Below are 20,775 nucleotides of genomic sequence, written 5' to 3' on the forward strand. Positions count from 1 at the left end.
AAAACGTAACTGAAATCAACAAAACCAAAACAGAAGGAACCAGAAAGACAACACAGTCAGTAAAATTGGTTAGCCAACAACTTGCAGAGGAGAAAATAGGACTACAAATAAGGACCATAACTACAGGTGAATCCAGTGAAGGTGGAGTTGATAGCGAAGGAAAACAAACACAGAGGAAGTAAAATATGGGAAGACCCACAAGGAACAGCAGTTACCAAAATACAACAGGAAGTTACTGCAAATGAAACACAAAAGGCATACAGACAAGGGCAGTCTTTCTGTCTTTCTATCAGTGTGAAGAAGTTTAGCTACACATCAGATGTCAGAGTCAGATGATTCATGAGCTATGCAGTATGAAGGAAACAACATATTTTCATCAAGTAAAGTTTTCATATGCACAAGTGTACTTGTAATGTATGTAATGTAATGTTGACATTACATTCATCTCTTATGTTATTGTGCCATCAGGTGGAAGGCAGGAGAAAATGACTCTATTGCACATACAATTTACTCAGCAGGTTAGTCTCACCTAAACAGACAAGTACCTGCATAAATAATCAGGTGCTAACACAGGCATATAGGCCAGAATCACACCAAAGGAAGCAAACAGATGCAGAAAAGCAGGGAATATAAGACACAAGGAAACAATCCCACTGGAACCCTGGGCTAAGGTCATATTTAGCAACTAAAGTCTGTAGAGTTTTTCTTCTTTATTATTATAATAACAATTATAATAATTTAATATTATTTAAAGAACAACAACACAAGCAAATGAATAGTTAAATACATTATCCTGAAGCAGAAAACCCCATGTTTGGGGAAAAAAAGAAATAAAAAAATCTGATTTTCAAGGACATTGCACACAAAGATTTCATACAAGTAAAAACACTGAGATTGTTGTACGAAAAACACTCTTCAGACTAACCATCCAGTTCTAGGTGTGGCACAACATGTGATTACAAGTTTTATCAATTCAGGTTTTACTTACTACAAGCTATAAACTCCTAGCCTCATTTCATATGTAAATATGCTCTTTAGTTACTAATAAGTGGTTGTTTTTAAAGGAGAAAGGCTAAATAATAATAACTCTCTCTGGTAAAGAGACCAGAATAATAGTATTTAGGTATGGGAATACATTTGATCATTTATTATTACTAGCTTGGGTTATTTATTTTTTTAAAATATGGTTATTTGAAAAAGTATTATTTCTTCATACTGACTTTTTCCACGTTGATTATAATTGTCATATAACATAGCGAATTACAGAAAAAAATAATCTGTTTCTAGTTTTCTCTTAAGTGGTCTGTGGAAACAAGGACGACAAAAGGGGAATAAACGTAGTCTGTGCACTACAAATAAATATAATTAATATTGCTGTGACTGTTAGCTTGTTGCATGTGCAGTGAACAGGAGCGCAAGTAGCAGAGACGTTGAACAGGTATAAGAAGGCTGCAGTTTAAATCTTATTTAAGTGTTAGAGGCTGCACAAGCACAAGTATTGTTGATAGGCAGTCATCAATACGCCACACCTACTTTCTAGAAAGAACGCGATTTACTCGGAATGATCTTGTATTTAGAGGTGTCATTTCATGAATATCTACTTTTATAAACGTAAATGTCTTTCTGATATGTACTTTGGTATTCGGGCGTGTAGAACGTTAAATTTGGCGTTTAAGTCTGTCTGATATTTGTCCGGTAGTTTGCTAAATCTGTGCACCGACGGTTATTTGCTCTGGGCCCACCCCCGCGTCTGTCGGTAAGTGGTATGATCAGCAGCGATAAATAAGGGTACACGCGCGGCTGTTCGCTGTAGTCGAGATAGCAGATTGACCTAGAGAAGTGATAGCTCAACTTTAGCAACAATGGAGTGGACCCCGATGGAAATCAATCCGGAGGTAAGGAAATGTGTGCTTAATTACAACAGTAATGCTTTCAAAGACAGCAGATTTTTGTCTTACCGCTGTCTTTTTTCGTTTGTTTTTGTTGTTTCAGATGCTGAACAAGGTGCGTATGAAATTAAACGTTAGCCGCCGAATAATGGCGACATGTTAGTAACCACTGATTGACCCAACCGTGAGGTAAGTTTCACAGAGGCTAATTAGTTTAGAGGGCTGTTAACGTGTTTCCAACATTGAAACGCCATCAGACCACTACGAAGCACCAGTATACCAGTAGAGGTGTAGTTGCATCGCCAACTATCCAGGTAACAGCGTTAATTGATACTAAAAATGAAATTATCAGGGAGTTTGACCGTTATCCCATATTAACGGGCAGTAGCATCCTTCCCGCGGCTGTCCCAGTGTCTGGGCTAAAGGGTGTGGCCTGAGTGAACCAGCATAACGCAGCATCTCTGAGCAGCTTCTGAGAGCATCGTCTGCCAGTGTGCAACTGTTGGGGCTTATTCTTTATTCCGTCATCGTTGTGCCTTTCAGATGATGGGAAAGCTGGGCGTTGGTGAAAGCTGGCGCTTCGTCGACGTGCTGGGGCTGGAGGGTGAGCAGCTCTCCTCCGTGCCGAAGCCGTGCTGTGCCTTGATGCTGCTCTTCCCCTTAACGCAACAGGTAACACCAGGGTGGTGGCGCTGACTACTTCCTGGAAGGGTGGGTCGAGCAAGCGAATATTGGCCGTATCAAGTGGGGTGACGCAGAGATGCAGGGAGGGCATGGATAGAAAAAGAACTCCTAATGTTATTTAGATGGGTAGAGGAGTGAGAGCGAGAGAGATGGCTACGAGGAAATGAATCAGCAGATGCTATCACTACTATAAGTTTGAATGCAAATGGTTAAAGTTTAATATTTTTTCACATACTAAACAGTTTAAACATACTGCAGTTAATAAAACAATGGAATTTTTTTTTTTTGATGGTTGAGATTTCCTGACTCGGCTCATTTTAAGTGGTAGACCCACTACACAGTATTATCAGACTGATGATGACATGCTTCCCCCCCCCCCCCCCCCCCCCCCCCTCCCGCAGCATGAGTCTTTCAGATCTCAGCAAGCTGATAAGGTTTCAGGAGGTTCTGAGGCTTATTTCTTGAAGCAGACAGCAGTCAATTCCTGTGGCACCATTGCCCTGCTCCATGCTGTGGCTAACAACAAAGACAAAATGACTTTTGGTGAGTACAAGAGGGATCTGGCGCACCAACTGAACATGTGTGAGTAAATATTTAAATTGGTGACTAAAATAATTCTGCCTGTGTAAATTTTCCTACTGGACTTTCCAAATCTGTTTCTATAAAATGCATGGAGGAAGTGTACTAAATGAAAGGTTAAACAACAAAGAGTGCTGTTACCCCATGATTCAGCTTGATGTGCATAATCAATCTTCCTGGTATCTAAGATAATGTTGACATTTTCAGATGGTGCCTCTGCCTTGAAGAAATTTCTGGATGAGACAGCAAATATGTCTCCTGATGACCGTGCCAAACATCTGGAGAAAAACAAAGTAAAGTGCAGTTAAATTATTTGGTCTATAATAAATCTGATTTGGTAGATGAGAACCAGAATACTTTTATAATCCCTAAGGAAATTAGGATTATGGTTGCTCCAAGACAGTAACAGTAACATGTTGAACTAATTAAATAATATGATACATTACATAGTTTACACATTTAAGAAATGGCTCTAATATATACAAATCGCTCAATTATAAATATCAAGAATATTACAGAGGTGAAATATATGATTGACATTAAACTCTAAACTGAAACTTTGTCATTTGATGTTTTACTGTAAAGCATGTGCCACGGGTGTAACTATTGCAGTGTGCACAGTGTATTATATGGAGTTGTAGAGGGAGATGGGCAGGAATGATTTCCTGTTTCATTCAGTGGTGCTTTTTGGTAATCTCAGTGTCTCACTGAATGTGCTCCTGTGACTAGCCAGCACATCATGGAGTGGGTGAGAGGCATTATCCAGCATTGTCCTTATCTTGGGCAATATCTGCCTCTCAGACACCACCCTAAGGGAGTCCAGCTCCGTTCCCACAACATTACTGGTTTTGTGGATCAGTTTGAGTCTGTTGGCATCTGCGACTCTTGACCTGCTGCCCCTGCATGCAACAATCCTGAGCATTGTCGAAAAGATATTAAAAGACCTCTGCTGCCACCTCAGAAAATGGAGACTACTTTGGCCCTTGTTTTAGAATTCAGTGGTGTTTTTAACCCATTCAAGTTTATTTACTGTGTACTCCAAGGTATTTATGGTCCTCCACAATGTCCACATTGACCATGGATTGAAACGGGTCAAGGGTTTCCTGGCCCACCTAAAGTCCACAATCAACCTAGATAACTGGAGTCCAGCAAGTAATGGAGATTGTCGACCAACCAAATAAATGTAATGGCAAAGTATTATTGTATAAGGGGCTCATCTGACCTGAAATCAGCTCAATTGTACAGGGAAACTTGCAACGGTCCATTTTAAAATGGATGCTTTAAACTTCAGTTTGAAATGACTTGTCCTCCTTTGTGTGTATATATAAAAAAAAAAAATGCTATATTGTGCAAACATTGTTAATGTCACATAGGTGTATGTGTCTTTATATTCCAGTGTCATATCTGAGACTAGTGTCTGCTAGCAAAGTTGTAGTAAAGTGAAAATGAGTGAATATAATGGCCTAGAATTTCTAGAATGTTGCATAATGGAATTGGTTTTTAAGGCCACTTGGGGGTGCCACATACTGCCAAATTTTCTTTAGATGTAGTAGGTGGGTTCACTTATATACAAAACACTATAAAAACCTTTCAAACTTGTTTGACTGCCCTGCTACTTTTTTTTTTTTTTTTTTTTTTTTTTTAATAAAAATGGAAGTATTATGTTTCATTAGTTACATCTTGCACGTTCTTCCCCCTTTTAGGCAATCTTTGATGCTCACAATGAGATTGCTGCACAGGGCCAGTGTCGGGTAAGGCATTTTACCACAACATCAACACACTGTACCACATTCAGACCAAACACATGTAATGCAGGTCAATGTTAGACCTGTGTAGGACAACTTCATATGAGATTGCTGTTATGAGCAGTTTTATTTCATTAGCTTCCAGGCAGTTACATTGTTATGGACCACATGTGAGATGGGGTGCGGGTTATTAAAGAGATCAGACTATATATTTAAACAGAAGTAGTTGTTATGGTATCTTTGCTTTTTTCAAAGTTATTCATTTTGTCTCAACCTTCACAGCCAGAAGCAGATAAAGTCAACTTTCACTTTATTGCCTTCGTCAATGTAAATGGACAGCTGTATGAATTTGGTAAGAATTTGGCCCCATGCACAATCCTGTAGTTACTGTCCCTGTATTTGTTTTACATTGTGGATTCTAATATCTTATATCTTAAGATGGGAAAATAAATGGACCAGTGAACCACGGTCCTACCAAAGAGGAGTCCTTTGTAATGGTATGTATATCCAGTTATTGAACTTTTCAGTTTTTGAACATTTACAAACTGAAAATAACAGTCATTGTTCTTTGCATATCAACTAGTCGCGTATTAAACTGGAGAGGGAGTGTGAATGAGAGTCTGCCAAACTGGGCTTAGTCAATTTGTATATCTGATATACAAATTGCAGTCATTTAAAATGAGGTTAAATTATTACATAACCTGGCAATGCAAAAATGTGTGAGAGTTTTGCAGTTATTAATTCGTAAATTTTTATTGGATTATTTATGATTGCAGCAAATGATCACAAGGCAAACCCACGTTTATGTGAGATAAAACCGCATCATTAAATGTGGTAATTTATTGAGAACTAGATATGGTAAAAGACTTGCCTCTAAAGTAAGAATTAGTATTTAATTTAATTGAAGTTCAACAAGCTGGTTTGTTTTATGAACATCTGCTTGTAATGCATTACTACTACCGGAGGATGGCAGTATTGCACCTGGCAATGGTGTCGAATGCTCAACAAGTTCCCAGTTAATACCACAGTATTGTTTTAAAATCACCCAGCTACTAGGAAGTTGAATACCTTCATTCCACTATGATAGACTTGCACTGAAGTGGAACTTGCTAGACTGCTGCTTTCAGAGCTACCTATGTGCACAGCATGTAATGCTGTTGAAACATTTAGAGCAGAGGTCCTCAACCTTTTTTGCGCCACGGACCGGTTTATGCCCGACAATATTTTCATGGACCGGCCTTTAAGGTGTCGCGGATAAATACAACAAAATAAAACTAGTACCGGTACCGAAAAAAAAGAATTTATTCATAACACACGTGAAAAGACAAAGGAAAACAGAGTAAATGATACAAACGATAACAAAAACGCTGAAAACAGATTTAAAAACCATACATTTCACACCTGAACCTCAACTCTCGCGGCCCGGTACCAAACGACGCATGTACCGGTCCAAGGCCCGGGGTTGGGGACCACTGATTTAGAGGATGAATTTCCCTAAAGTGTTTCAATTTAACTTAACATGGATCTGTGTTAACTGGCAGCACTAGACCTCATTATCAGGGCATTTACATCAGTGATATTGCCCAGACCTACTAAAATATGAAAATATCAGCAGTAAAATAAACGTTAATACAAATGCGCTTTAGGACAGTCTCTCCTCATATTCTGAATAGTGCACTCCCATTTTAAAATTAGTTGATGTATTGTTTAAATATAGTGGATAGAGTTTTGAATAATTAGTTGACATGTCATCTTTTGATCATATCTAGGATGCAGCCAAAGTGTGCCGTGGATTTATGGAGAGGGAGAAAGGTGAAGTGCGCTTCTCTGCAGTGGCTCTCTGTCAGAATTAAGATGTTCAGTAGGACACAAAATTGAGCAAATTGTAAACCAAAATGTCCTGGAGCGTTCACATGACAAACAATCAACAGGCAACCTGTGTGCGCATACATCTGCAGACACTATGCACTAAAGCACATTGTTTCCACATTTCTCTTATTTCATGAACAAAGTCTTGTTTAGCATTACCACATGTACACAAACACAATCAGAGCCCTTTGTTCTGCAGACACTAACAGTACAAGCCTGTCCATACAGTTTAATGTGGTTTAGCTGTGAATCTGTACAGCATGTGGTCATTACCACTGCTTGTGTGCACATGTCTGAAAGTTTTTTCCACTGCATCTGTGTCAAACTCAGAAGACTGATGTTAAAATACCTTTTGTGCCAACAAGTGTGACAGATGAGACAAAAGATGTTGAGGGAAGTTTTGTTTCTGAAGCCCTTTAGTTTCTGTGTGGTTGAGTTCTTAATCTGATGTTCTGCTGAATAGCCCAAATGTATCTGTAGAAATAATCAACCATTGTTTAGAGCAAGGAAGAAACCTACTCACTGTTTTGAAACGTCTCTGGAAAACTGAGGTTCTTTCTGATAAGCTTATGTTTAGTGTGATCGCAAATCAGTTCAGTTCATTGCAGTGTTCAAAAAATGAACAGGCACCTTATTTAAAAACCCAAGGATCCACAAATGATCAAACGGATATACCCTTACTGTGCCAGTTTAACAGATAATACAACTTCCAAAGTGAAGTAGGGAACATCTGAAGTGCTACTGTATGTTGGTTGTTGTGCAGTGCTGGGTGTCTGGCTGTGTTTGAATTGTTTACCTTTCTGCACTTTCAAATCCTATGTCGCTGTCGTTATACTGTTAATACAGCTGTGGGAATATAATAAAGCAACTGTTGTCTCCTTGTCCTGTTGTCCTGTCTCCTAATATCCATTGGGTATATTTAAGTAAACGGTACAGGGAAATGAACTACTGGGCGATTGTGGCTCAAGAGTTGGGAGTTCGCCTTGTAATCAGAAGGTTGCCGGTTCGAGCCCCGGCTTGGACAGTCTCGGTCGTTGTGTCCTTGGGCAAGACACTTCACCCGTTGCCTACTGGTGGTGGTCAGTGGCGCCAGTGTCCGGCAGCCTCGCCTTTGTCAGTGCGCCCCGCTGTGGCTGTGAATGGGTGGATGACTGGTTGTGTAAAGCGCTTTGGGGTCCTTAGGGACTAGAAAAGCGCTATACAAATACAGGCCATTTACCATTTCACTGTTGAGAACTTTTCTACCCCTGCCATTACTCTAACATTACAGGCTTTTAGCTGACACACAAAGTGAAACCTTTGTCTTGTGATGTGGTTAAACGACCTCAGGCTCATCCTGGACTGCACTTGGCTGCTGTCCAACTTCAAAAGAGTGAAACTAGAGGAAAGAGCTGTATATAGCACCTCATCATTGTGCTTACATAAGACAGTCTGTCCTTCAGGTGAGCAGGCAGCATACTGGCACGAGCAACACTTCATGTTTTGATAAGAAACAAAGGAACATGACACTCAGGCAGTTAGAGCGGAAATATTGCATTTATTTCTTACTCCGAGAATGTCTTTCTGAACAGGTCACTGGATCCAACATAACTGGTTTGACCTGCCAGCTGAAAAAGCCACATTTAAGCTCAGTGATCTGAAACAGCTGTTATCACCAGTGCTGATAGTTACACATGACCAATCCATTCTTTTTAGTCTGTGTGTGTTAAACTCCAACACATGCCACTTAAATTGAGCTACAACTTAAATTGACTAACCTGGTGGTGCTGGGACTGGAGCTCACAGGTTCTTGACTTTTTGAGTCTGAAGCAGGACCTGATCAACCTGACATGGGGGGCAGGAGCCTGTTACCCTGCACCCCCCCCCAATCGTTTTAGTGCTTTTTTTTTTTTTTAACGTATACATGATGTCATGTCATTAATTATGGGACAGACTTCAGTATTGTCACATTACTAAACTAAAGACTTATCAGCTGTGATATAGGTATTGTATCTTGATTATATCATGCTTTGGAGATTCATACCAAACAAATCTGATTTTGTGAATAAAAAACACGCTGACTTTACCTGCCTGTGATTTAAATACTGCAGTTTTACATTTCTATGGTGCTCTTTGCTTCACATTTTAAAGCCTACAGTCTACCTGTGCTCAGGTATGACCAGTCCCCTTCAAACACATTATGGGTCACCTTCGAACAGCCCCCACCTCCCTCATCACTCTCTCTCTCTGCATCTCTCCTATCTATCTCGACCTCCCCCGCAGAGATTCCTGCCTGCGCGTTCACGTTTCTCGAAACGCGCGGCGGGGGCCGAGGACAGAAGCCTCGCGCAGTTCGGCGGAAAAGAGTCATTATTTTTAGCGCCTGTTTCGCGAGGAGCCGCTTGTCTGTCTCTGCGCCACAGTCTGCGCCGAGCTCGCGCGGAGCACGAGAGGACCCGCCGTGACAGAGCGCGGAGTTGCGGGGGAAGCGCGCGAGGACGAACATAACGGGCTCCGGACACAGACCATCTGAAGGGAGGCTTATCACATATCACGTATCACCGTATCGTCCGGCTTTGGTCTCGGCCTGTCCGGAGATGGCTAGCCCCGGTGCCTCTGGAGATTCACCGAATGCCCCGCGGGAGCAGGAGCCGCTGGAGCAGCACCATCCCGAACCAGCCTGTCGGGAGGCTCAGAAATGGATAGAGGTAAGTGAGGAGAGGGGGGCTCAGAGGCCTGCTGCTATTGCACACCGGGGACATAAACGGGTCATATAGCCACACGCTGTGAGCGGGGATATAAATAATCACCCCAGGCGTCACCTGTTTGGGAGGAGGGGGACGATGCGGTGTCCGTGTGGGACAACAGCCACTGTGCGTGTGAAAAGTTTTCACCTGTGTCGTCGTCCTAATGACACTGAACGCCAACACCTGCTCTGTAGGGACTTTAAACGCCGCTCGGGCTCGAAAATAAACCGTCATCATGAAGTAAAAGCTCGCAGAGTGTCTGTTTGTGTAGGGACGATGGAGAGCCTGTTTTCTACTTGCTAGGAGGAGAAACGCCCCCCTTTTTGATGCGCGAGGGGATTCCGGTTGCCATGGTTATGAAACCGGGCCAGTGTTCACGCACGAGATGCTTCACTGTACCCACGGTTGATCGCATCGGATGAGATTATCATTTGCTGCATCGCTTCCACCATCATCTGCTCGGATACAGTGCCTCCTTCCATCAGCCTGAGCGGTGAATCACGGTTTGCCCGCGGAGCTGCTGCCTTATGACCTATTTTATACCTCCAGAGCGGCTCAGCTACCTGCCAGCCAGCATTTCAGATAGAGGAGATAAAGGACTGGAGCTGCTTCAAAATGACTATTTTTATTTTTTTTAATGTTAAGTTTTGGCTTTAGCCTCACACCATGCTGTGTTTTCACAAGACTCCCACAGACTGTGCTGGCTGTCCTGTACATTAGCCAGTTTGCCACAGGCTCTGGTAGAGAGAGAACAGGATGCTGTTATGGATAAAGCCCCTTAAAATGTTTAACTTTGTTTCCTACCTGGTCCTACTTAGAAGAGATGTAAATACAAAATGCATCTTTAAAATTATGATTTAATTTTTTAGGGGAAAAGAAAAATCTATGAGATACCTCTATATGAAATCATAACTGTCCCTCTTGTTAAATCAAGAATTAACTGTAATTAATCACATTTTTTTGAAAGCTGAGTACAATTTCACTAGTCACTGCCAGGCCTGATTACTGTCACACCTGTTGAATCACTTAGATAGAACCTGTCTAATAAAGACAGGTAGCAAACTAAAGGAACTGAAGGATCTCAACAAACTCACGATTTAAAGAAACTCAAGAACAGCTGTGAAACAAAGTCATTGACATATATCAGTCTGGAAAGAGTCCCAAAGCCATTTCTAAGGCTTTGGGACTCCGGTGAAGCACAGTGAGATCCATTATTCACAAATGGAGAAAACTTGGAACAGTGGTGAACCCCTCCCAGGAGTGACCAGCCTCACAACATTACTCCAAGAGCATATTGATGATTCATTCAGGAGGTCACAAAGAACCCTCAACAACATCTAAAGAACTGCTGGCCTCACTTGCCTCAGTTAAGGTCAGAGTTCACGATTCAACAATAAGAAAGAGTCAGGACAAAAATGGAGAAAAAAAAGGAGAAACCCACTACTGACCATAAAGAACACAAAGGCTCCCATTTATTTAAAAAAACAAACAAACCCCAAAACAAAACATGTTGATGAACCCAGAGACAAAAAATATTCTGTAGTCTAACACAAAAGTTTTGGGAAGCTTTAAGTCCTGTTTCATCTGCATTAAACTGACAGTATTTCATGAAAAGAACATGATAGGTAATAACCAAATGCACCAGCAAGTCCTTCTCTGAGTGGCTTCAAAAAAATAAAAAAATAAATAAAATGAAGGTTTTTGGAGGAAGCTTCATCAAAGTAGGACTTGGGTATGCTTGAAAACCATCCAGTGTAGGTGAATTAAAACAATTCTGCAAAGAACAGTGAGCCAAAATTCCTCCACGGTGGTGTGAAAGACTCGCAGCCAGTTATCACAAGTGCTTGATTGCAGTTCTTGCATCCAAGGGTGACAGAACCAGTTATTAGGCTGAGGGGGCAATTAGGATAGCTGTTTTCCCTCAATCATTTAAAAAATGCATTTTGTATTTACTCGAGTCACCCTTTTGCAGTTGGACAGCGGCAATTACTTTTTCACAGCACTGGAGCTCACACTTGGTTGAATTTTAATATAGAGTAAGTCTCAGTGTCCTGTCATCAATGAGATGTGAAAAACTGCAGCAAAGCTGAAGCTCGACCAAATTTGAAGCACAGCAAGCTCTACATCTATTTTGTCCTCAGTAGTACTTGTCCTCTTTTAATGACAGTCCTGACGTCGAGGCTACAAAGGGTTACATCTATACAAGAAAGCACACCTAATACTGAATAATACTCGTGTTTTTGTCGAGGAGAAGCTGGATTCAGGAAAGCTTCATAGCCAAACAGTTAAGTGAACAGGCCTTTAATGAGTGCATACAGATAAGACTGAAATCCAATCAGAGATTAAACAACCAGCCAGTGCACTCAGTGTAACAGTGGCTCCTAATCTGGAGGTCAGGACCCCATTGGGTTGCATAATGATTAACAGGATAGAAGAGTAAAAGGACTGACGGTCCGTTAGCTGCATTAGTGATAATGGGGTACTTCTGGTTGTTGTCAACATGAGAATAATGGATTTGTTTTAAAGATAATTCATAGATGAGCTCAGATTTGTTGAGTTGCAGATTTGTTACTTGTTCATGTTTAAAAAGTTTGAAAGCTTTATCCATAACTTGGAGTATTCATCATTGTATTTCAGGCTGTGTGTGCTTTATTTATATGCACTCCATTTATTGTGACTTGTATCATCATTTAATAAGCATTAGATAAATAACTTTACATATGCATTGTTGTGTTGCCTCCAAACTTGTAAAGACAGCAGTATATTCAAAGTACTGAGATGAGAATTTAAAACACAGTACTGTGTCTTTATTGAGAAGAAAATAGGTCTTCAACTTTCAGATTTATCTAACACTCTAAATCTTGGAGATAAAAGTCATTTTTAAGCCCTTCTGCAGTTGGCTGAGTCCTCTTTGTTTTTTTGGGACCATCTGCCACTTTCATAACTACATATACAGCTTCAGCACCTGATAGTTTTTGACCCTACACTGTGGACTGTGTTAGCTTTTCCCTCAGCAGCAGGCACAGTCTAGTCTAGGTTAATGCCCACCTCTTAATCTTAATCTCTCCTGCGTCTTTGCTCAGTGTTCCTCTCGCTTTGTCGTCTTCCTGCCTCCTAATACTCCAGTTATTTTCAGGCTGCTCAGGCTCAACCTATTTCTGGTGGGGTATTTTTACACTCTCACAGGTGGGGATGGGGATTCAGAGATGACCATGCCACCAAACACTCCCTGCAACTTGTTCAGTGCCTGTCTGCCATGTCTGTAAACTATGCAAAGTGTATGCACACTCACGCATGCCAATCAGCTATGCATGATACTCCTGACAGCCTTGCACACTCCTCGGACACGCCCCGGTCGGGTGACACCGGTCACTATGGGAACATAACACGGGCAGGCTCTCAGGTGTCACTCTTTCCAGTGGGGGCAGTAGGCTATATATCATCAAATGACCCGAGCAGGAAATTCAGCTGGCACCGACAGGGCCTTTCTATCTGTTTATAGACAAGACAAGGCAGGAGTGTCACAGGGCTCATACACACAGTCTCAGCTGCTGAGCAGGTTAAACTCAACTTGAACCTCAGAGACAAACGTGAGCCTCTGCTTTCATCAGCATATACCACATAGCAAGAGATAGAGTCAGATGCATGGGGAATAAACTGAAGAATGTGTATGCCTGAATAAGTGTGTGTGCGCGTGTGTGTGCCAGATGTCACAGCTGTCCAAGTCAGATTAACGCTGATAGTCTCAGACAGCCAGCCGGGCTTGCACGGGAGAGTGTGAGAGCATGGATTCATGGATTTTCCATGCATCAGATGGGGAATGAAAGAATTTCAAAATACTCGCACAGGCTCGTTGTTAGCAGAGGTTTCTTTGGTTTATGGAAAGTCACTCTCATGTTTTACACAACACGCACAAAAACCAAATTGTGACTGGATGTGGTAATGTGGTATTAGTCTCTTGTGCATGAAACAGTACTATAGTTTAAGGTTCAAAGCACATCAAAATCTACACACAACCATATTTTTAGTGAAATATTTAAACAAGTATTATTCTTGTTGACCATGTGATAAAATTTTAAGATGTGGGTCTATGTAGTGAACACAGCTATTGTTTATCTACAAAGTACAGTAAAATGTAAATTAAGTTATCAAAAATGTCTAAATATGTTTTTGGAAGCTTCAATACTGGATGGCACCAGCATGGTTGACAGAGATCAGCCGGCAAATAAGATGACATTTGCTAATGTCAATGGCCGATTTATCTCTTGGTTTGCATACTTTAAAAAACGGATGGATAACGTTTTTTTATTGTTGTTACCCTGCTGGGTGGGTGGGTAACCAGTATGGACACCTAAGTTTGTGAATACGGTAACTTCAGAATGAGTTGTGTTGGAGTTTCAAATTGATAACATAGGGATATCTTCTAGAAATTTCAGATGTATTCTAATCCTGCTGATCTCAAGGTCAGAGGTCAAATTTTCTCAAAATCTTGTGAACTCATGAATGAGGTGACGTAGGATTTTGAAATTGATGCCACAGGTATATCTGCCAGGAGGCTGAGGGGCAAAGGAATCTACATAGATTTCTTTTTTTCATTGGTATAGTACATAGTATAATTAACCAAAGAACAAAGAGGGGCAGCATGGTGGTGCTATGGTTAACTCTGTTGCCTCATAGCAACAAGGTCCTGGGTTTAAATCCACCATCTGTGGAGTTTAGTAGGTTAATTGGTGATTCTAAATTGGCTGTCTCTCTGTTCCTGTGACAGACTGGGGATCTGTCCAGGGGCCCTATGGCAGATAGGATAGACTCCTGCTCCTCTATGACCCTGATTTCTCATTACTGGCTACATGGTTTGGATCTTGTGGGAAAATTGAAAATTCTTTCATTATAAGTTGATATATTCAATTTGTATTGGGTCTATTTTCACAAAGAAAAGCATCACCTCATTAAAATATGGATGGTTGGATGGATGGATGTTAAACACAGAATATAAGCTTGGGTGTAATATTGGTCTGACACTTCCTAATCATTTATTAAGTAATACTGGAATTACATAATGAAGTGCCTCTGAATTTGTATTTAACATAAATTGGGGGGTTCACAAGATTACAGAACATTTATATTTGGAAAGAAAATAATATGTAGATTTAACTCAGGAGGTTTCCTGACAGTTGCATCTTTAGCAAAGTGGCCCCAAATTGTCATCATGTTTAGTCTTGACCTGTGAAACCCTGTCTTTTACCACCTAAATGGATTACAGCACATGATATTTTTCTCCTCCTCTGCTTCCTATGTGTCTGCTCTCTCATTCTTTCCATCTTTTCAGTTGTTAAAATAAAGGGTACTTTGGCCTACTTCTGCATCTCCCCTACCCATCTGCGCATACACACACACACACACACCTCAGGGTTTAAGTGGTAGCTGCTGCTGCCATTCACGCAGGGTGAGCAGAGCGATCCACTATGAGCGAGGGTCGAATTACTGTTACTGGCGCTGAAATACCTCCGAGGCCTTTGGCTTGGGTTTTTGTAGCTAACATGAATACATACAATACATAAAGCCCCAGTTCTTCTTTTGGCATCTTCTCTTTTCTCTTCTGCTTCAATATTTTTGAGCTCTCTATCAAAAACATGCACACTTACATTAGTCACTGTGTTTAATCGCTGCATTTATTTCAGTTTCAGCTCACATAACCAATCATTAACCACCTCCACCTCCCACCCACTGTCTGTTTGCTGTCTCCTCCACAAACACACACACACACGCACACATGAACTATACAAAACACAAACAGTAGTCCTGCTCTCCCCTAAATACAGTACTCTACTCTGAGAGTAAATTATACATGGCTGTGCTCTAAATGTTTTACAGTCTTTAAAACACCTAACGAATACCAGCCTGCATTTAAAACCCTGTACTGAGGAGAGACTGCTCCTCTCTTCCTGATGTATCTTCAAAGAGCTGCTTTCATGTTAACACTTTTTTCTTCAAGGGTCAGTTTAGAATTAGAGTTTAGAACTTAGCTAGGAGATGTTGTGTGTGAATGAGGGGCCTCACAAAGATAGAAATATAAGCTTTATGTATGTGTTTCTCTGTGGGTGGGTGAGTGTAAGAGAGTGACACACAGAGTGATGAAAGACAAGAAAAAGAAGTGGATGCCAGTGGGAAACATCTGTTCATCACTTATGTAACAATAAAGAAAAGTGATATTGTTTTCATAGCTACAGATGCACTGTGCTTGTGTGTGCTCTTCTTCAAGAACAATATGTGCAGTGGAACTAAAAAAGAGAAATTGAAATAAAATATGTTGTATTTTATTTCAATTTCTCTCTTTTTTTAATATAATACATTGTAAATGGAGTTTGTATGTTCTCTCTATGTCTGCGTGGATACTCTAGCATACTCCCACAACCCAACGTACTTGTATATGTACTTTGTAGGGTTAGGTTAATTAGTGGTGCCGGCCAATAAATTCAAATGTATTCTCAGTGATCAACTTTAATCTGGTATGTATCCTGTAATTTGCCACCAGTCTGTATATGTGAAAAGCAGAATCAGAGAGTGTGGGCCTGCATTTAACGGTTTGGGTGCTAACTGTAATCTCTACTAATCTGGATTAAATGTCTAAACAGCATTGGTCTCTTCTCTTTCATTCATCTTTGGCCTCTGGTTACACAACTGCTCCTGAAAGCATGGCGTGCGGGTGCATTGGTGTGAGGGCGGTAAATCACCTCTGGTTTTCCTGATTCTCTCCTCTCCTACAGGATAGAGTCCAAATCAGAGCCTAGGTTAGAGGATTGAGGTTATTGCTGCGGCATATGGGAACATTTTGGATAAAATTGAAAGAGGACACTGAGCAGTGTGTCAGCGACGTGGCGTCATTCTAATTTGGTTTCAGCTGATGAAAAAATGCTGGGGGAAGGGTGAGCAGGGAAGGAGCAGGTTCCTCTGTCAGGAAAATAGAAAGGCACAAATCCAGGGCCTGTGTAAGCATGTGTCCTGTGAGTAAATGCTTCACATATGGGCTGCAAATAATGATGGAAGAACCGCCAGGTGATATCTTTCTTAGACAGAGAACTATGTTATTTATCGCCAAGGGGAAATTCAAATACCTAGGAGCTCATTTTAAAGAAACAATCATCCTTCCAGTCATAACCATAAAAGGATTAGATGTGTAAAATAATTTAAGAAATTGTGGTAAAAACAGGAGGTGCAGTCCATCCAGGTTGATGCAGGAGGCAGAATGTGTACGAGTGTGAGATGATGTTTTAGGTGGCTTCACTTCCCAGAGTGTCCACTGTTGTCCATTATAGGTTTCAGTTTCTTCACCACAGTTTCATACAGGCCTAATGGACATATTTTATCAATTTTGCTGCAAATTTACAAAACAATCCTCATCATTCAGGAGCCATTTAAATTTTCTCTCTAGCCCAAAACAGTTGAAGAACATGGTATTGTGACTCGTGCATGATAAAATCTACGTGGAGCTGATTTTTTCTGTCTGTGTTCAGATAGCGTTATCTTATGAATGCCTTGTGCTACCATGATAAACCAAATATTCATGTAAAGCTTGTGTTCTCTTCTTTATGAAACCATTTGAATGAGAGTTATGATCATTTAAAGAGCACTTGTAAAAAAGTGAGTCCAGCCTTCTGCCAAGCAGAGAGTTGGCTTTTTCCACCAGCTTATCCAGCCGTCTCAGTGGGAAGAAGAGGCGGCTCTGTCTCTTCCTGTAGAGAGCATTGGTGTTCAGCAACCAGTCCAACTTGCCATCCAATAGGACCTGTCCTCGCCTTGTATGGAGACTGGCAGATGGGATGCTCTAGCTCTACTGAAATCAATCACCATCTCCTTGGTTTTAGTTGTGTTAAGTGGGAGGCAGCTCCCACTGCATCAGTCCCTGAAGGCCTCACCAAGGTTCCTGTATTAGTGCTCTTGTCCACTACTGATTCATGTCACAATAACTGTGTCATCACAGTATTTTTGCATGTATTTAAAGTCCGCTGTTTATAGTGTTAACATGAATGGTGCTAAAACAGGCCACTGTGCGCCCGCTGTATCACACCTCACCGTCCCAGAAACACAGTTGACCAGCCTGACGAACTGAGGTCATACTAACAGTTTGTTACCCAGGACATCAGGAAGGGATCCACACCCAACCCCTCCAATATGAGAGGCTGGAGTTTGTCCAAAACACTAGAGAAATCAATACACTAGATTCTCACATGCATCCTGGCTCTCTAGGTGTGTGTAGGTCCTGTGCAGCATGTAAAGGACTGTATACAATGTGGTCCTGGTGACAAAAACTGGAGGGGTCCTGGACACGAAGCCTAGACTCAAGAGGGGGAGGGCCAGACACTCCAGGGTCTTTATAATTTGGTAGGTTAAGGTCATATATTTTTCTCAACCGGTCAATATACTCTGAGCGCCGGTTTGAGAGAGGATGTTTTCCACTATTACAGGACCACTTTCCTTTGGCTGCTTCAGGCTTCTCTTCAGTTCCCACTCCAGACACCTGAGCTTCTCCTTGTCCTCCTCTTCGAATGCCTGCTTTTTTTCTAGTTAAGGAGCTTTTTCATGATCCAGGATTTATTTATTTATTGGGAAAGCAGCCACATGTTTCTAACTGGAGCCACAGCATGCCTACAAAAGCTAATGTAGTCCCTGATGGTGTCCATCCTGCTGTCATTGTCCACATCTATGTTGTTATCCTGTGACTCCAGCAGCACACTCCAGTCTGGGCACTTGAAACACTCCCTAAGACACCGGTTAGCCTCCAGAGACAATTTCTTGAATAAGCGGGTGGTAACAAGCCGCCTCATTACACAGGGTTTATGTGTGGGCTGAAGAAAGACCAGATTGTGATCTGATCTGACAAGTGGTGGTAAAGCAGAGATATCATTCACATTAGCATCTTAATGCTAATCAGTGCTTGTTTATTCTAACTAAAGAGCTGAAAAATATTTGCTGATTAATTCTACCAACAGTAATAGAATACCAGTCTCTTTTTCTGTGTTATATAATGTTGTAAATAGAACATGTTGATGAGTTTTGGCCTGTTTTAACTGATCATACAGAAGAATCCACAGGTGTTTTATTTATTCTGTGATATTTTAAAGAAATATTCACCCATTTTATGCAAAGAGCTGCACTCTGTGTCCCCATCCACCACCTTTACATCTGTGTTTTCCTGTCCTTCTTCCACAGGCTGTAACCGGGAAGAGCTTTGGAGACAAGGACTTCCGCAGTGCGTTGGAGAACGGCATCCTGTTATGCGAGTAAGCCTGTGACCTCACTTCATATCACTTTTTGATGTCTCAAGCATCACCAACATGCACAAACTCCCATAAGACTCAATAAATCTCGGCCTCTCCTCCTCCTCTACACAGGCTCCTAAGTGCGATCAAACCAGGACTCGTCAAGAAGATCAACAGGCTGCCCACCCCCATCGCCGGGCTGGTAAGGAAACACTCTCCAGTGCGACACTGATCTCTGTAAATCACCCCTGTTCAAGTGATGAACTGACCGGCTGTTGCTGTCTCCTCCAGGATAACCTGTCAGTCTTTCTGCGTGGCTGCGAGGAGTTGGGCCTGAAGGGCGCCCAGCTGTTTGACCCAGGGGACCTGCAGGACACTTCCATACGAGCTAACCTCAAGTAAATGAGTGAATGTGCAAATGTGTGGTTTGTGTTTTTTTTTTTACAGTAGCAGAGTAACATGCAATAGTAATATTCTTCTCTCTTGTTAGGGACTCAGACTGCAACCGCAAACTAAAGAATGTGAGTTGTTACCATTTTTTTTCTTTCGTTAGCTTGAGTATTAGTCTGTTTGGCATTTATAGATATACCCTAAACCCCTGTGGCTGTGTCTCTCAGGTGCTGAACACAGTGTACTGGTTGGGGAAAGCTGCCAGTGGCTGTGCTTCCTATAGTGGGCCTACTCTAAACCTCAAGGAGTTCGAGGGGCTTCTTGCTCAGATGAAGTTGGTGAGTGAAATCACAGCGAGGTACAGAAATGGCAGATGGTGTGGGGGATGGACCTGTTAGTTTCCTGTCTTTGTTGGGGTGTCCGAGATGGGAAACAGGAGACGGGTTTGTTTTTGTTACACAACAACACCTGCAGACAGGATATGAAAAATTGTTCAGACTGGATCTGTGGACTCCATTGAATCAAGTCTGTTTAAATAAAATACCCTTTTCTAGTTTTTGCTTCTTAGACTTGGCGACCCATAACTTAGCTTCATCATGCATTGCTCCTGCTTCACACAGTCGACTGCATATTAACCTGAGATACCATTAATTTGAGATCTGTGGACTCAGTGGTGTCTTTTAAAAACAGCTAAAAACTCATCTTTTTAAACATGCTTTTGGTTGATTTTTGTTTTTATGTTTTAGCTTTACAAATACAAATACAATTTTACTTACTTAATTTACTTAACCTGATGTGTGTGCAGGAGAGCGAGGAAGGAGGGGACAGTTCACAGAAGCGCAATGTTAGAGACAGCGGTTATGACTGCTGGGACTCTGAGAGGAGTGAGTCCCTTTCTCCGCCACGGCACACTCGAGACAACTCCCTAGACAGGTGAGACACATCTGTCAACACTCCTGAACATGCTGTATAATTTGCTGTTGCAGGCACAAGGGTATTTAAAATGGACCTATTATGCTATTCCTAATTTCCTAACGATGGCAGATGCTTATATTAGGCATGGCCAAAGTTTATAATAAAAAGGTCAGTGGGGGCTGCGAGGCTCAGGTTTCAGACTGCTGTCGACATTCATACAGAGTTTTTCGCTTTGTTCTGTATGATGTCACAGAGAAAGAACGGGTTCCCTTCCCACCAGGTGTTCACACCTTATTTTTAAATGGAGGTGGGGGCATGGATCTAAATATGGACAAAAGTAATGGTCCATCTACACATCACACCTACAAGAGCTGCTCAGCCCGCAGAAACCCATGCCATGAAGCATCCGGCACACAGTTTTTGTTCTGATGTTAGAGTGTATCAGAAGAGAGCACTGCACTGCTTTTATCTTTGCCAGGCCAACTCTGGGCCCCAAGCCTTATGTTTGACACCCCTGGTCTACCCTGAATTGCACAGCTTTTGACCTCCATTTGTGTTCAAACAAGTGTCCCATCAGTGACTTCAGTTACATCATGTCTAATGTATTCTGGTATGTGTCCTTTTGTTCTTGCCAGTCTGGATTCCTTTGGCTCACGCTCGCAGCACAGCCCTTCTCCCGACGTCGTGAATCGAGGAAACAGCGACGGTCAGTTCTGAT

General features: G+C 41.6%; 2 protein-coding genes across 5 annotated transcripts in view; both read left to right on the forward strand.

Moving 5' to 3' along the window:
* Nucleotides 1–1,664: 1,664 nt before the first annotated feature.
* uchl1 (ubiquitin carboxyl-terminal esterase L1 (ubiquitin thiolesterase)) lies at nucleotides 1,665–7,648 on the forward strand. Its single transcript, XM_085458963.1, has 8 exons — nucleotides 1,665–1,895; nucleotides 1,993–2,561; nucleotides 2,975–3,116; nucleotides 3,360–3,445; nucleotides 4,856–4,903; nucleotides 5,180–5,249; nucleotides 5,336–5,394; nucleotides 6,667–7,648. The coding sequence occupies exons 2-8, from the start codon at nucleotides 2,433–2,435 to the stop codon at nucleotides 6,748–6,750; spliced, it is 618 nt and encodes a 205-aa protein (XP_085315089.1). The 5' UTR covers nucleotides 1,665–1,895; nucleotides 1,993–2,432; the 3' UTR covers nucleotides 6,751–7,648.
* A 1,381-nt stretch (nucleotides 7,649–9,029) lies between these two features.
* The window catches only part of LOC146707571 (LIM and calponin homology domains-containing protein 1-like), a 31,207-nt gene continuing 19,461 nt past the window's right edge, over nucleotides 9,030–20,775 (forward strand). For 3 of the 4 annotated variants that reach the window (XM_085458964.1, XM_085458965.1, XM_085458967.1), the window contains exons 1-8: nucleotides 9,031–9,453; nucleotides 18,703–18,773; nucleotides 18,885–18,954; nucleotides 19,044–19,150; nucleotides 19,243–19,273; nucleotides 19,370–19,480; nucleotides 19,948–20,075; nucleotides 20,693–20,763. In XM_085458964.1, the coding sequence (XP_085315090.1) occupies nucleotides 9,343–9,453; nucleotides 18,703–18,773; nucleotides 18,885–18,954; nucleotides 19,044–19,150; nucleotides 19,243–19,273; nucleotides 19,370–19,480; nucleotides 19,948–20,075; nucleotides 20,693–20,763 (700 nt within the window). In that variant the 5' untranslated portion in view covers nucleotides 9,031–9,342. Of the gene's footprint in view, nucleotides 9,454–18,702; nucleotides 18,774–18,884; nucleotides 18,955–19,043; nucleotides 19,151–19,242; nucleotides 19,274–19,369; nucleotides 19,481–19,947; nucleotides 20,076–20,692; nucleotides 20,764–20,775 lie in introns of all 4 variants that reach the window. The other variant, XM_085458966.1, reaches the window with a different exon arrangement.

Source organism: Copadichromis virginalis, linkage group LG6, assembly GCF_057382275.1.
Source record: "Copadichromis virginalis isolate Kocher_CV1m ecotype Utaka linkage group LG6, C_Virginalis_male_GT1.1, whole genome shotgun sequence".
NCBI lineage: Eukaryota > Metazoa > Chordata > Actinopteri > Cichliformes > Cichlidae > Copadichromis > Copadichromis virginalis.

What these genes read in the sequence shown, in the direction of transcription:
- uchl1 (XM_085458963.1), top strand. Translation starts at nt 2,433, where the DNA reads ATGATGGGAAAGCTGGGCGTTGGTGAAAGCTGGCGCTTCGTCGACGTG. An exon ending in CAAAGACAAAATGACTTTTG is followed by an intron (nt 3,117 to 3,359) that starts GTGAGTACAAGA and finishes TGACATTTTCAG; the next exon opens with ATGGTGCCTCTGCCTTGAAG. An exon ending in AACATCTGGAGAAAAACAAA is followed by an intron (nt 3,446 to 4,855) that starts GTAAAGTGCAGT and finishes TCCCCCTTTTAG; the next exon opens with GCAATCTTTGATGCTCACAA.